A 16,020-nucleotide genomic window follows, 5' to 3' on the forward strand; every position below is an offset into this window, starting at 1 on the left:
TAACATTAAATATCTATTTTGAAATAACATTTAAATATCTATTGTATGTAATATGATACTTACACATAGAAAGCCATATATTATAAAACACATGCGATTATATTTTTGCCTGAAACATTTTTACAATAAATACATATGTTGAGAAAGTATTTGTCTCTTGCCACTACCACTGGTAACTAGCTGTTGAGGTTTTTTTTTATAACAAATACTTAGATTGAAGATTAAATGCACTCTTCATATATATTTATATATTGTTTTTTTTTAAATATATATTTATGTATTGTTTTTTTTAATATATATTTATATATTGTCCTTTTCTTTAATAGAGAGATCTAAAATTGATACCGAATTAGTTGAACAATGGATCTAATTACATCTAACATGTTCTCAGGCTCCCAATGTTTGTAGAGTATGATGCCTCATCATTTTTTCATAAACATTCAAAACCAGGAAACCATCAAAAGTATTTCTAAATAAAATCATCAATGTACAAGAAGAAAAATGTATAAAAGGCATATTCATATTACCCCGGAAAGGAGAGTTGAGTAATTGATCTATAATGTATCGAGTGAGGCTTATTAAATGCTTTGTTTAATCAAGATATTGTTACAACTTACTTTCCAACTTCTTTCTTCATCATATCAATATTTATTATTGATCAGGAGGGATGTTTTTTTAAATGTCATTCTTTTACAATGTGCTATTATTTTCTAACTTCTCATTTAATAATGGTGATTGAGGATTTTTATCATCTTAATCATGTGGCTTTCTTTAGTGTTCTTTACATGTTAACATTTAAGTACATAATCTGTTATTATTTTCTAACTTTTCATTTAATAATGGTGATTGAGGGTTTTTATCATCTTAATCATGTGGCTTTCTTTAGTGTTCTTTACATGTTAATATTTAAGTACATAATCAAAATTATTAATCTCAAAAGCTAAAAAATCTCATAAAGTCTTAAAAGTATGGTTGCATGCTATTTAAAAACACCTATGTTAACTTAGGAAAACTAGGGACTTTCAAAGGGAGATTAATGGAAGCTGAGATGTAAGAGTAGTTTCTAGATAAGGGAAGATTGACACTCAAAAATTTGAGTAGAACGTAAAAGCATAAAAAGTTCAAAAACGTCAGATCCAATTTTCATTTAACGGGCAGGGGGATTTGAAATTCCAGGCCTGACCACCACTAGCTATGAAGTGGAAATTAGATTCCAAAATTTTAGCATTAGAAATTTTAAATTTTTTAATGTAATGTTATGTGACAATATCTCCCTCATATACTTGGTTGTAGAGCACCTCTTATCTCAATCATTGCAATAAAATTATAAACATTGAACTAGACAACAAATCTGATATTGATATTAGTAATGACAAAACCAAATACATAATCTCAAATATAAAATTCATGTTGAATTTTTTTAGTTTTGAACCAATCCCCTTTTGGATAAAAAAATGAAAAATGTTAATAATTAGATTCTACTAATGTTACTAATGCAAAATAGTTGAAAGAATTGATGTGAGAATAGATGAAGAACCTCTTACAACTGGAAGACAACAATAACATCACATATCAGATGATCCAATCGTGTGTAAGCGTTAAGAGGAAGACCTAGAAGAGAAACAAGAATGTGAAGAACAAGAAGAAAGAGAGGAAGAGGAAGAAGAGGAAAAAACTTCAGATCCAAAGACTCCCTCAAGGTATCTTCAGAAAGTTTGTCTAGAAAACCAAATCATTGCTATAAGCAGTGAATGGTTGAAACTAGAGATAAATTGATAAGCACACTGAGGCGTGCCAAATTTTCCTTATTGTCGAAGATGGTACCCCAATAACTTTGTTGAATCCTATGAAGATGAGCATTGGGGTAATGCTATGCAAGAAGAGATAGACCAAATTAAGAAAAATCATACATTAGAAATTGTTCCTAGAGGAAATGATAAGAATGTAATTCACACTAAGTGGGTCTTTAGGAAAAATCTAAATGAGGATGGATACGTAGTGAGGAGTACGGCTAAATTAGTCTTCAAATGGTATGCACATGCAGAAGGTGTTAATTTTGAAGAAACATTTTCTCCTATAGGTAAAATTGAAGCCATGATTTTTTTTTGTATTTTTCTATTTCTAAAAGTTAAAAGTCTATCAAATGGATGCTAAATCAACCTTTCTAAATGGTGATTTAGAGGAAAAAGTATATGTTGAACAACTAGAAGGATTTTAGATGTTAAGAAATGAAAATTATGTCTACATATTGAATAAATTATTGTATGGTCTAAAACAAGCTCCTAGGGCTTAATACTCAAGGCTTGACAAATATCTACAACAAAAAGGATTCAAAAGAGGAACAATAGACAACAATATTTGTAGAAAAATATATAATGAAAATTTGTTGATTCTTATTGTGGTATATGTATATTATATGATTTTTTAAAGTGATATTGATCAAATGAGTCAAACATTTGCAATAGAAATCTAGAATGTGTTTGAGATGTCCATCTTGGGGGACCTATATTCTTCTTAGGATTTCAAGTTACACAATCAAACAAAGTTATATTCATTTCCCAAACAAAGCACCTAAAGGAAATATTAAATAAATTTGGGATGTAAACAGTTGTTGGTTTGGTTGGAAGGTTCCAAGCTGCACCAAAAAAGAGTCATTTTCTAGATGTAAGAAAAATATTCAAATATTTGAAGGACATCCTGGAATCTTGCCTATGGTATACAAGATTAAAGACTTCACTTTAACAACATATACAAATGTTGATTAGGTAGGTAGTGTGGATGATAAGAAAAGCATCAGTGCAAGAGAATTTTTCTTAAAAAAAAATTGCTTTCTTAGCTGAGTAAGAAATGGATTTCTATCTCCCTATCCACAACTAAAGAAAAACACATTTTAGCAACCACTTGTTGGACTCAAGTAATCTAGATGAAACAAACTTTGCATGATATGGAGGTAAATCATGATCAACTTATTCCCATTCTCTGTGATAACACAAATGCTATCAATATGTCAAAAAATATTGTTTTGCAATGAAATACCAAGCATATTCATGGGTCCCATCAATAGGTATATTTTGAGGCCCATTGTGCTATCCTCCAACCCTTAAATTATCTTTCTCTCACATTAATTTACATTTCTTAGACATAATGTGCTTAGTAGGAATACTAAAGGGTGCATGTCATATTTAATGGCTTATGTGGTTAATATGCAGGAAAAAGAAACATTTTTGTAGAAATTTACTATGTAAGGGCACATTGGAGGCATCTAGAGAGAATGTAGGAGGGTTGTCCACTACATTACCTCTCCAACTCGACTTGAGTCCCAATATTCCTCACCAACAACTTGAATTGCACTGGAAGTTGATGAACTCAAGTGCATGTAGAGATATAAGGCAATTAGATCCACCAATTTCAAGATTTTGGAGGGAAGCAATCCTCCTCTCCAAGAAGATGCCCCTCAGTCACTTTTTTTATAAATAAATGGTCCTAAGGGCTCATTAGGATTTGAATTTTTGGAGCTAGGAAGAGCTATTAAAGGCCAATTACTTGACATTGTTATCTCCATTTTGAGATTATGTATTTTCACTCTATTTTTTGTTAATGAAAGTACCTTTATTGGTCTAGTAGGAGTTAGCTTAAGAGGGTTGCAACACTTGGGTTAGGGCCCAACCCAGAGGCTTTAGTCCCTCTCATGTATTTTTCCTTTGTTCTTGTTCAAGTTTTTATATTTATTTCCTTTTTTAAGTTGGAATTAGATTGCAAAAATTGTAGTTGCAAGTCTAATCACCACCTCTCATGTGGGAAGTGTGGTTGGAAGGTCTACAATGACAAGCCAAGAATACGTGTTTATGTTTGCTTGGAATTTGCTAGGCTTTGCATTGAAATTATTTTTCATTCTTGGTTTCTGCACCCTAGAAGTTAGTATCATGACTTGGAAATTAGATTAGATGCATGTTGTAGGATACAATAGATATTGAAGAAATAAAATTCAACTCATCCTTTCCACTTTGATTAATTTTGCTGCATTATTTATTACTAGATGAATGTTCTTGATTGCTAGCCTGCAAGGGATGCCAGTGACTTGTAGGGGTTGACACACTCATCCACATCCACTTAGACATTAACATACTCCTCTTGGACATCTCATACTACTCTCAAGTTCTACCACTAAGATCATCTTTCTAGGGTTAATGAAGGACACCGTGGGCATGAATTTTTGTGCAAGATGGACCTATGTGGGGCGCTAAGCTTAGTAAAATCCCTCACACATTCTTCATCCACCTTCATACACCTTCCTTGACATTTATAATTCCTTCATTTCCCTTAGAAATCTCTCAGACCTAATCTTGTAGCAAAATAGGGCAATCTTGTAGCAAAACAGGGTTCCTTGTAGCACCCGGTAGCAATCCTGTAACACTACCCAAACTCAGCCAAATTTTCCCTAGGATCTTGAGTTTTCCATTTTGATATTGAATAATGAACCCTGGGATTTGAATCCATGATTAGGGAGACCCAAGGACCACTTTAGATGCATCCTTCCTCTATTGCAAGCACAAAACAACAAACAGAGTTAGGAAGAAAATTTTCACATTTGAATCACAATGAGTGTTCTCTTATGCAGTGAGTAAAGACCCTGTTGTTAATGTTAAATCCATCTTACACTTAGTTACATGAAGGAAAAATCTTAAATGCAAATAGATTAGACTTACTTTTTAGATTTCCTAGCTATGTGTTGTAGACTGAATTTCTTCTTTCCAAGCAATTTACAATTAGATTAATTATTTACATTCTAGAAGTAGAATATTGATTTGATTGGTCTACAAATAGAATAGCATGATTTATTTCTATAACTAATGCAGTCTTTCCCTTTCCTGTAGTTACAATTAATATCTACATCTAATGAACGACACTTTCATTTCTACAATTAGGTTAATGCTTCCTTGCTTGCAATTAGGTTATGTTTTTTGTATTTCCACATAAATTCTCTTGGTAGTTATCTAAAGGAGTGGTCTTTGCTTGACTTGACCTAATCCAATAACTAAGGGTGACATGAGTAGAACTTGACCTACTATGCATATAACATTGTCACTTCTAAGTTTGCACAAATATCGGGTTGATAATTCAATTTGAGAGTCTTGGGAGTTGCAACATCCTTGATGCAATACCAGGGCTCATCACTTTTTGGCATTGTTGTTAGGGAGGTTTCCAAGTAGGTGTTTTTCCTACCTATAATTTTATTTCTTTTTCTTTCTATTTTGCATCAGTTCTATTGATTTGAAAGCTTAAAAAAATAGTGTTAGTTATTTCATCCCTCGTATGAGTAGGGATAGTCAAGGGAAATTCCTACCAAAAACCCCCAACCCTTCAAGTAGTCAAACCTCATTCTTCTTTGGTTATATGTGAAATTTTCTCTTTGACTAAAGGGGAGTTAGAAAACCCTCTAGGTGAGCAACCTAAAAAATTTTAGGAGTCGATAAGAGAAGAAGAGCCTACCTCACCTACCTAAACCATGGCTAAAAATAGAAAAAATGATCTTTCTCCTATCTGAGAAACCAATGCGGAGGCCATAACGAAGAATATAAGCTCTACTTCCCTTCCAAATTTCCATGGCCCAACCTTTGAGGACCCTGACACCTTCATGTTTGAATTTGTTATTTTTTGTAGGACCTATGACTATACCTCTAATGAACAAAAGTTGAAGTTGTTTCCATACACCCTCAAAGATGTGACCTTGCGCTAGTTTATGGGATTACTTGGAGATAGCATGAATACCTGAGCCCAAATGCAGAAAGCCTTTAATGAAAATCATAGGGATTACTGTAGGTTGAAAAAAACAAAGGAAGAAATATTTAGTATGACCCTAGGACCAGATGAATCTTTAGAGGACTATGATGAAAGATTCCAGCTCAGTTATAGGAGGGATAAATGTACCCGTGACCCTGAGTCACTCATGTTAGCTCTTATATGAGGGATCGAGGAGGATGTAATGGAGACCCTCAACATGTTGTCTGGAGGAGATATCTACAAGTTTCCTTATGATGACATCAAGACGATATTCATGAATCACTCTAGGGACACTAGGAAAAAAGGTAGCTCTGGTCAAGGCTTGGTTTGGTCATCTCCCTCTGCATCAACCATCAAACATGAGATAGGATGGAGGATTTCAAGAGTGAAATGTTATGTTGCATACCTTTTACCTATAGATGGACACTATGTAGATTAAAATGAAGCAAGAGGAAGCAGAAAGGGCACTAACTATATTTTTCCTTGGATGCATTAAGAGACATCCTATAAATGAGTGCCCACTGAATGTCATAGAATTATGCTCTGTCTATGAGGAAAACCATGCAAAAAACAAAATTTCCTCTCTGTCGAGCCTAAAATTTGTATACCAAGGGGCAGAAGGTGGTTCAGAGAAACTCTGCTTCATTAACAAAAGGAGGCCCCAAGGCCCTTGGCCATTTCAACAAGGAAATCAAGGTGCACATTATCCTCTTTACAATCCAAATTAGAATGCACCTTTCTAGCCTTGGTAGCATTCTACTCATCCATCATGGCCCATACCCTCACCTTGGCCTTATACTCCTCAACATCCTCCTCAACCTATCCACCCTCCTTTCCATCCATATCCACCTCAATATCTTCAACGGGAAACTCCTCACACGAATAGAGGCCTCAAACAACGCAACCTCCTCCTTTAATTCCTCCACCTAAACCTCAACCACAAATCCCTCAACATAACCCACCTAAGCAACCTCAAATTCCTGCCCAACCCAATCTGAACCCAAATAATAATTAGGCACAACAAATTTACGGTGGGGAGACATCCTATCCTACTTATGTTGTGGAAATCCAAGAGATCAACCTTTGGTCTGGGAAGGTACTTCTATATGTCCACCCATCTTATCCACTTGAAGAGATTGGAGAAGAGAAGGAAGAAAGTGCCCCTCAAGCCAATGCAACTCGTTATCCTGAAGGGTTGGTCCACCCTAAACAACACACCCTGTTCGAGTTTGAACTTCAGGGAGAATTGAAGAACTTGTGTGTTAAAATATCCATTCTCTAGGTGATCAAAGATGTCCAAATTTACAATAGGCTTATCAAGGAAAAGTGTTTTAAAATGACCGGGAGAAGAAGAAGATATACCCCCACTATCAATGTTGTTGGGAAGTTGTCTGATTTGATGCTTTTGAGGGTAATATCTCCAAAGTATTTGGATCCTCGTAGCCTAGTAGTGGATGTGCACATTGATAGTGTTATGGTCCCTAATACCTTAATTGAACTTGGGGCTGCAATAACTGTGATGACCAAGGAAATCATGCTCAAGCTCAACCTTTAAGTGTCCTTGAGGAATACCACTACAGTGCTGCAGCTTGAAGGCAAATCCATAGTAGCTCCTAAGGGAGTTATTGAGGATGTAATGGTCTCCATTGACTCCTAGGAGTACCCCACTGATTTCCTTGTGATGCAGGAGCATTTAGCCCAATAATATCATTGTATTTTAGTATACATATGGAGTCTTGTGTTTCCAAGGAAGTTGGTTTCATAAGTGTGAATTTATGTAATTATTTAGACTTTTGAGTGATTTTAATGAGAATAGGATTTAATTGAATATTGTGAGACATATTTGTAAATGTTCTCGAATGTAGGAGAACATGAGAGATTTAGGATAGTTGAAAAATTGAGGGATTTGAGAATTAATTGTAAATCTTAGATTAGGAATTAGTTCATGATTTTGTTGATTAGAGAGGATCCTTAGGGATGAGGAAGAGATTTTAGGATTTTGTTGAGAGGTTTAAGGATCTAAACCAGGAATTGGTTTCAGAATCCTTTTGTATAAATGTAAGCCTAAAAGGAAAAGTTAGAGGAGAGATAGTTTGGATAGGTTAGTTGGTTAGAGTGTGACTGTGAGCCTAACGACAGATTAGGAAATAGAGGCCACTAATTAGAAGAATCAAGCCAAAGAGGGACGGAGAGTCTCAATATGTAATCATTTAATTATCTATTTATAATGTAAGCCTAAAAGGAAAAGTTAGAGGAGAGATAGTTTGGATAGGTTAGCTGGTTAGAGTGTGACTGTGAGCCTAACGACAGATTAGGAAATAGAGGCCACTAATTATAAGAATCAGGCCAAAGAGGGATGGAGAGTCTCAATATGTAATCATTTAATTATCTATTTAGATACAGATAATTCGATTTTGAGTGTATAAGTGTGTGATTCGAATATGGAATGATAAATTCTGTGTGTATTAGAGATTTTTTATAACATATGTATGCAGGCAGAGTTCGGTGAATATAGAGAGGAGAACGAGACAACATATCATAATGGACCATTGAAATCATTTGAATAACCAAAGTAATGTTCTAGAGAGATTGTGTTAAATAATATGCGGAGTTAATCTCAGGAGGGAGTTGTGCAATGGAACAGTGGAAGGACAAGGAACCATCGAAGAAACCGACACCACAAAGAACATTGAGGAAATAGCATTAGTCCAAGTAAAAAGGAAGAATAGAGGAGTGAAGCCTTAATGCACAGGGGTTATTGGATCTAACAGATTAACGGATGAGATCAAGTCACAGAGAACGGGATAATTAATATCGCATCGCAACATAATTCAGGAGTGAGTGAAGCGGCCTTAAGTGATTGCGATTGCGACATGCAGGATCATCGCTGACCGTTGGATCGAGTGATTGGATCAACGGTCGAGGAGCTTTAATGAATCTCACATCGCAACATTTAAATGGTGAGCGAATTAACCTTGGCCATAGGCAAGTGCAGTATGCGATTGCGATGTTCGATGTGATCAGCGATCTGATCGCATCGTAAATATTCCATGGTAATGTACTGGGCCTTAAGCAACGACAATATGCAACATTGCGATGTGCGAGGTTGAACAGGGTGAGAGGAATTGTGAAGTGCGATAGACCGGACCCGATAAGGTATAGATGCAATTAATTTGATTTGAAGTCCGATTGTAGTTAATCATATACAGGATGCGGTGAAGAGTTATACGTTAGTAAGATTCGTGAATTGCAATAGCGATGGAATGATGGAGTAAATCAATGATCGGGGAATAAGTATAAAACGAATCAAAATTCATTCTTAATGTAATATTGCTAACTTTTTATTTAAAATAATAACTGAAAAAATAAATTTATTAGGTATATTTTAAAAATAAGATTAATAACTTCCTCTTAAATTTTTTAATGATTAAAAAAAAACATCTTTACATTATATTTTCTTAATCTTTATAGAATTTTTTACTAGAATTCAGATAATGTTAAGAAAGTATTTTATTGTTTTATGTTTTATTTTATTATATATTCATATTATAAGTATTTAAATGTTATAGATATATTATTTTAATTTTTATGTTAATTAATAATATAATAAAAACGGTGTGAAGTTATATATATATATATATATATATATATATATATATATAACAAAAATATATTTTGATAAAATCAAAATCTAAGATAATATTACTAATTTTGTTAAATCATTTATTACTAATTTTGTTAAATCATTTTTTACTAATTCTGTATATATAAAAATAAAAAATAATAATAAATTTATTAATAAAAAATAATAATAAATTAATTTTTTATATTAATTAATTTTTTAAAAAATATTAAAAATATAAATTATTCAATTTTAAATATTCAAAAAATAAAATTTAAACTTGTGTAATAAGAGCAAGATTTTTTTATTTGAAATCCTCAAACTAAATCACAACACTAAAAAGCATTTTATTGTTTTATATTTTATTTAAATATTTTATCTTATTATCTATTCATATTATAAGTAATTAAATATTAAAAATATATTATTTTATTACAATTCAAATAATGTTAAAAATAATTTTATTTAAATATTTTATCTTATTATGTATTTATATTATAAGTAATTAGATGATGATGATGGTGATGGTGGTGGTGGTTAACGTCCATTGAGACCAAATTGGTCTATCGGACCTATAATTTTCTTAGTTCCTAATTGTGTGGCTTCTCGTCTTTTTTGGTGAGATTGGTGCTGTAGCTTTCTTTTTTTTTTTCTACGGTCTTCCAACTTCCTTTATCTTCATCTTCTTCATATCTTCTGGTTCTTGGGACATTGGTGTCTTATCTTCGCAATCTATTGTTTTCCTCCTTTTGAAAATAGTCGAAGAAGAAGTTTGGTCTGGGAGATATGCTTTGCTGTTAAATGAAGATATCATCATTTTGTGCGGTATTCAAATCCTCATAACTATTGATGCTTGAGGGGTTTTCGAGTTCACATTTTTGTTGTTGGGTGGGGCTTGCCCCCTACTTGTCTTGAGAGTTGTTTCTTTCTTGCTCGATTTATTCAGAGTTGAGTTGAGAGTTGTTTTTTTCTTGCCCGATTTCTTGCGATAGTTGAGTTGTTGAGTTGAGAGTTGTTTTTTTCTTGCCCGATTTCTTGTGATTCAGAATTTTCTGGAAAATGTTCTTCCTTTAATTTAATTTTTAATTTTTATTAAATTAAATATATTATTTAATTTTTATCTTAATCAATAACATAATGTGAAGTTATATTATTAATTTCTATTAATTTAAAACAAAAAAATATTTTATTAAAATGAAAGTCTAAGATTATATTATTAAATTTGTTAAATTATTTTTTTTGCCAACTATATATATACACAAAATAATAATAAATTAAATTAAATTAAATTTTTAAATAAATATATATAGTTTTTAAATATTAAAAATGAAAATAGTATAATTTTAAATATTCTGCAAAATCAAATTTAAATCTATGTAATAAGATCAAGATCTTTTTATTTGAAACCTTCCAACTAAATCACAACATAACATTACATTTCATTTCCTATATATATAAATAATTTGAAAATCATATTATATAAATTTTAATTATGCATATAATTATATGTGTATAATTATAATGTATAATTTTGAACGTTGCTTCCTCTTCATTTGCCCTCATTCGTCGATACGAAGTAGAGGAGTTATATACGTTCAAAAATTGAAGGGTAATACATAGCCATATTAGAGAGACAAATAGCCGTTTTTACATATTCCATCGCCGTTCAAACGCGTGTGGGATAGAGAAATTGATTGTGAAATAGAAGTCCAGTTAACTTCCGTGTACATAATTATGGAGGTCCCACTAACTTCTTTAGTCCATAGGTTGGACATCTAAAAGTCTTTATTAGTCCCTGCCATCTGGCATCCGGCAGGGACTATTGTAATCGTTTCATGTGGACTTAGCATTATGCCAGGGACTATTGTAATCGTTTCATGTGGACTTAGCATTAGTTCGGTGGTGCTTTCCCTGTCTGTTATGCGCTTATAACAAAGTTCTGTGAGGTGTTATGTGCGGTGTTATGTGCAAATAACCAAGGTGGGATTTGGCTTTAACCTTTTCCATCTTATTTGGCCTCTTCCCGAGGCGGAAGAGGCCCGAACATAGGTTAAGTTGCAAATTGTGGCCAGTTTCATTATCCCTGACCGTCAACCGTTAGCGTTAATGCTAGCATTAATTCGCTATTTGGTAAACAGGTTTCGAACAGGTTTCGTTATTTGGTAAGGTATATGCTAAGGTTGCATGTTGTCCAGGTGTTGTTGCAGGGTATTAACAGCAGTTGCATCGCTGTTCAAGGTTTTGGTTCAGAAAGAGCGGCTCGACAATGCGAGCTCAGCAGTGGAAATAGTGAAGAAACCTGTGGATCGGCTCTGTTTGCAGCGGTGACGATTACAGAGCGTGGGCGGCTCTGTGAGGGCGCGGGAGCAGCTTTCTCCAGAATGTGCTTGAGGTGCTGTATTAGCGCTGCATCTGCAAATTAAGCATTGTTACTGATATGCATGATTCAGAATGATTCATGCTTATGAACAACTCTTACGGGTACCACATATCCCTTTTGGGTACCGCTATGAACTATTCCACTTAGGAACGAAGTGAGTGAGACAAGTCTGTAATTAGAACCAAATCTTGTACCTTATAACCGACGATGGATGGAGTCCTATAACAAGGATGCTCAGTGGGGTCCGGTTGAACTAGCATAACCAGCAGGGTAGGGCCTGCTGATTGAACCGGAGGGAGGGGAAACAAAGGAGGTAGGCAAATAGAGAACATCGAGGACGGGCTCCTTCACTCAAGGCAGGAACTTCAGAATGCTCGACCGCCCTACTTTTATTAATTGGGTTGCCTTATTATAGGAGGCACAGTAGAAAACAAAGTCTTACCCCGCACCAACGGTTTCACTAGTTGAATTCTGATTAGTCCCGGCAAGGCGGAAGAGGCCCGAACATAGGTTAAGTTGCAAATTGTGGCCAGTTTCATTATCCCTGACCGTCAACCGTTAGCGTTAATGCTAGCATTAATTCGCTATTTGGTAAACAGGTTTCGAACAGGTTTCGTTATTTGGTAAGGTATATGCTAAGGTTGCATGTTGTCCAGGTGTTGTTGCAGGGTATTAACAGCTGCATCGCTGTTCAAGGTTTTGGTTCAGAAAGAGCGGCTCGACAATGCGTGCTCAGTAGTGGAAATAGTGAAGAAACCTGTGGATCGGCTCTGTTTGCAGCGGTGACGATTACAGAGCGCGGGCGGCTCTGTGAGGGCGCGGGAGCAGCTTTCTCCAGAATGTGCTTGAGGTGCTGTATTAGCGCTGCATCTGCAAATTAAGCATTGTTACTGATATGCATGATTCAGAATGATTCATGCCATTGCTGTTTTGAAAAACTGGCATTTCTCTTTTCAGTTTACTATTAGGGTTTTATAGCGGTGACGATTACAGAGCGCGGGCGGCTCTGTGAGGGCGCGGGAGCAGCTTTCTCCAGAATGTGCTTGAGGTGCTGTATTAGTGCTGCATCTGCAAATTAAGCATTGTTACTGATATGCATGATTCAGAATGATTTATGCCATTGCTGTTTTGAAAAACTGGCATTTCTCTTTTCAGTTTACTATTAGGGTTTTATTTTGTGAAACTGTTGGTTCTATTTTCAGGTTTCTATTGCGTTTCTATTTTTCAATATTGTTTAAGCAGATGATATTGGAATCTGCAGGGTGGTTCTTGGCAGTGTGAGTGACTATTGCGTTCACCATGCACAGTGCCTTGTTGTTGTGGTGAAGCCCAAGAAAGAACAGGCTCATTGATTTTTATTACCTCGTGCCACCTTTGTGCTTTGATTCATCTTATACTTGTTGGTCTTTATGCCTGATATGAAGCAGCAGATACTACATCTAATTGAAATATTCTAAAACATAAATATGGACTGAGAATTTCAATAATCACTTAGGATATCTGTTAGTGATTTTCATTATTCTATTTGAACATCAAAATATACTCTATTTTTATGTACGATATATATATACTGTTGTTACATGATTTGATATTTCATTTGAATCATGCTCCCTTTGCATCTTATTGTGTGGCATCATATTTATCTCTAACAGACATTCTAATTCACTGTGATTATTTAGGTAATGACAATTCACAAGCAGGGAGATTTATATGGGTTGGAGTTTTGACGAGACGAACTAGCTGTTCCATCCGTGGCTGCTTTATCCTCTGCGGGAGTCAAATTCGTTGCTACGAACGGCGACCTCACCAAAATACTTTGATGAGAAGACTGCCTAATCTTGAGAAATCTGGTGGCATTTGAATCTTCTGTGGCTCCGGGTGCGCTGGTTTTCACACGATACACCGATTTCATAAACGGGATGATCGACAGCGAAGAAGATGTTAGATTGCTGAAAGAGAGTTTCTGAATGAACGTGTATTCGGGTCGTGGAAATTCCTTTCTCTGGTAGCTGCAGCGATACTTTGGCGGTGATACGGAATGTTTTACTTTACGTTGCTAACATGTGGCCACGTTTCTTTGCGCATGCAACATTTGGCTTTTACGTTGCTAACATGTGGCCACGTTTCTTTGCGCATGCAACATTTGGCTTTTACGTTGCTAACATGTGGCCACGTTTCTTTGCGCATGCAACATTTGGGAGCCTGTCGTATTCATTTTTCTAACCGGCATATTCACTTTACTAATAATTTTAATGAACTTCAATTTATGTTTAAATATAATAACAACTACTTTGGTGAGACAGTTTCAAGGAATGCCCTTAGCTGGACAACCTTAGCTCGACAACATTCCTTCTTGCCTGTTGTTGGAGCCTCCACCAGAACCACTATACCAGGGTAATATGATTGTCAATGCTGATGTTAAGTTGTGATTTTAGTTTAAGGTTTGTAAATATATTATCTTACTCTCTGTATGGTTCATGCAGAATGCCAATTATCTTTAGCTTCATTGTGGATTGACAAATCTGTGGGCATTTTTGGTTTTGAAGGGCTGTTGCCAGTGTTTCTGAAAAGCCAGCAGGCGCACAGCTGACAATTTTCTATTCTGGCTCAGTAAATGTTTATGATGATGTTCCTGCAGACAAGGTATGCCCAAATAAGGTTACATGAACACTTGCTTGTGTGCGATTAAAATGCTGAGGCGTTTCATATGTTACGGATCCTAAGAAACTGAGCAGATCATTGTTTATAGCTTATGTATAACGAATTTGACCTCCTATCAGCCGCGTCTTTTTCCATGCAATATGGAAGGTTTATTGTACTTTTGTCAAAAAACAGAGAACTGTAAAGGATGCCAGTTTTCATTTTAGCTGAAAGCTATTTTTATAAAATTTCTTAGCAGTAGCATCACTTGGTGCAAGTGTGGCATAACTGAACTTATATAGTAGGTACTAATTGATGCAGTTACATAGGTAGCACAGTAGTGTATCCAAGCACACGATTTCAATAGTGATGGGCCTGGTTTTGACTAGCTCCCTCCAACCAGTATCTGGCATTCTTGACAACCTTGCTGCTAGAACACATGTTGCTGTCCATGTAAAATGCAAGTTAATAAACTGAACATTTTCTTGATGGTTAGTCGTTGTCTTTATCATTAATTGAAAATGGATTGGATTGAGAATTTCACCTCTCCTTGAGGTGGACTGTGTGCCAGTATGGTGATTGGTTCCCCTCTCTCTCTCAGAGCATAGCCGAGTGCTCATACTGTGTGCAAAAATATTAGGAGCTCAAATAGCCTTGAAAATTATAGCATATGAATAAAACTTAGCATTCTTGTTTAAGTCTCTTTTTAGTTTTTGGTGACAGTAATCACTGTGATACCACATTTCCCAGGTCATCCCAGTTTCCTTCCTTCTATCTCCCAAATAGTGGAAGATAAAGAGTAAGAGTGGTTAGAGGTTTGTGCAACTCTAAGGCTGAGGATGCTGATCCCAGTTCTGGTTGGAGCCATATATATTCCTACAAGGCCTTGGATTTGTCATCATGATTATGCTCTCATTGTTTTATGCCATTGACTATATATTGATATGTGTTTTCCTCTACTTTGTAGTGCGTAATAGACTGGAGACTTGATGGGGAATGTCTCCTCGCTGAGGATGCTGATCCCAGTTCTGGTTGGAGCCATATATATTCCTACAAGGCCTTGGATTTGTCATCATGATTATGCTCTCATTGTTTTATGCCATTGACTATATATTGATATGTGTTTTCCTCTACTTTGTAGTGTGTAATAGACTGGAGACTTGATGGGGAATGTCTCCTCTCTTGCTCCCATGCCACTTGTAAAACGCTTTTCAAATTTTTCCACTTAATGAATATAATTTTAGTATACAATTTGAGTTTGAAATAAAATCAGTCTACGTATTTGCTGCTTCCGGAAGCTATTTGGTGCTTTCTTCCGCATTTAGTCACCAGGGATGCCTTCTCTGAGTCAGCATATATATTAGAATGTCTCTATTTCAGCTTTCTGTGATGAAATGAAAAAGAGATTTGGAACCATTAGTTGGATGTAACTTTAATGCAAACACCGTGATAATATTATTTGATTCCTGTTGTATTGATGTGAAACAGAGTATGCATATTTAATTTTTGTGGTTGCCTAATTTACAAAACTTGCATATTCAACTTCTGTTGTTTGATTCACAGAGCTTGTACATTCACTCACTCTTTTGAGACAGTG

At 35.1% G+C, this 16,020-nt stretch overlaps 1 protein-coding gene across 2 annotated transcripts; it reads left to right on the forward strand.

Moving 5' to 3' along the window:
- Positions 1–13,664: 13,664 nt before the first annotated feature.
- LOC149193969 (uncharacterized) lies at positions 13,665–15,820 on the forward strand. 2 transcript variants are annotated; one of them, XM_089407106.1, is made up of 3 exons: positions 13,665–14,177; positions 14,330–14,426; positions 15,391–15,820. In XM_089407106.1, exons 1-3 carry the CDS (start codon positions 13,822–13,824, stop codon positions 15,499–15,501), a joined length of 564 nt encoding a protein of 187 aa, XP_089263232.1. In that variant the 5' UTR covers positions 13,665–13,821; the 3' UTR covers positions 15,502–15,820. The 2 variants fall into 2 exon arrangements, 1 of the variants encoding a protein (XP_089263232.1); XR_016255013.1 differs by lacking the exon at positions 15,391–15,820 and having other exon boundaries at positions 14,267–14,854.
- Positions 15,821–16,020: the final 200 nt, after the last annotated feature.

The sequence above is a fragment of the Pinus tabuliformis genome, chromosome 2_2, assembly GCF_031772625.1.
Source record: "Pinus tabuliformis cultivar Carrire ecotype Pingquan chromosome 2_2, CPIR1, whole genome shotgun sequence".
In the NCBI taxonomy this organism is placed as follows: domain Eukaryota; kingdom Viridiplantae; phylum Streptophyta; class Pinopsida; order Pinales; family Pinaceae; genus Pinus; species Pinus tabuliformis.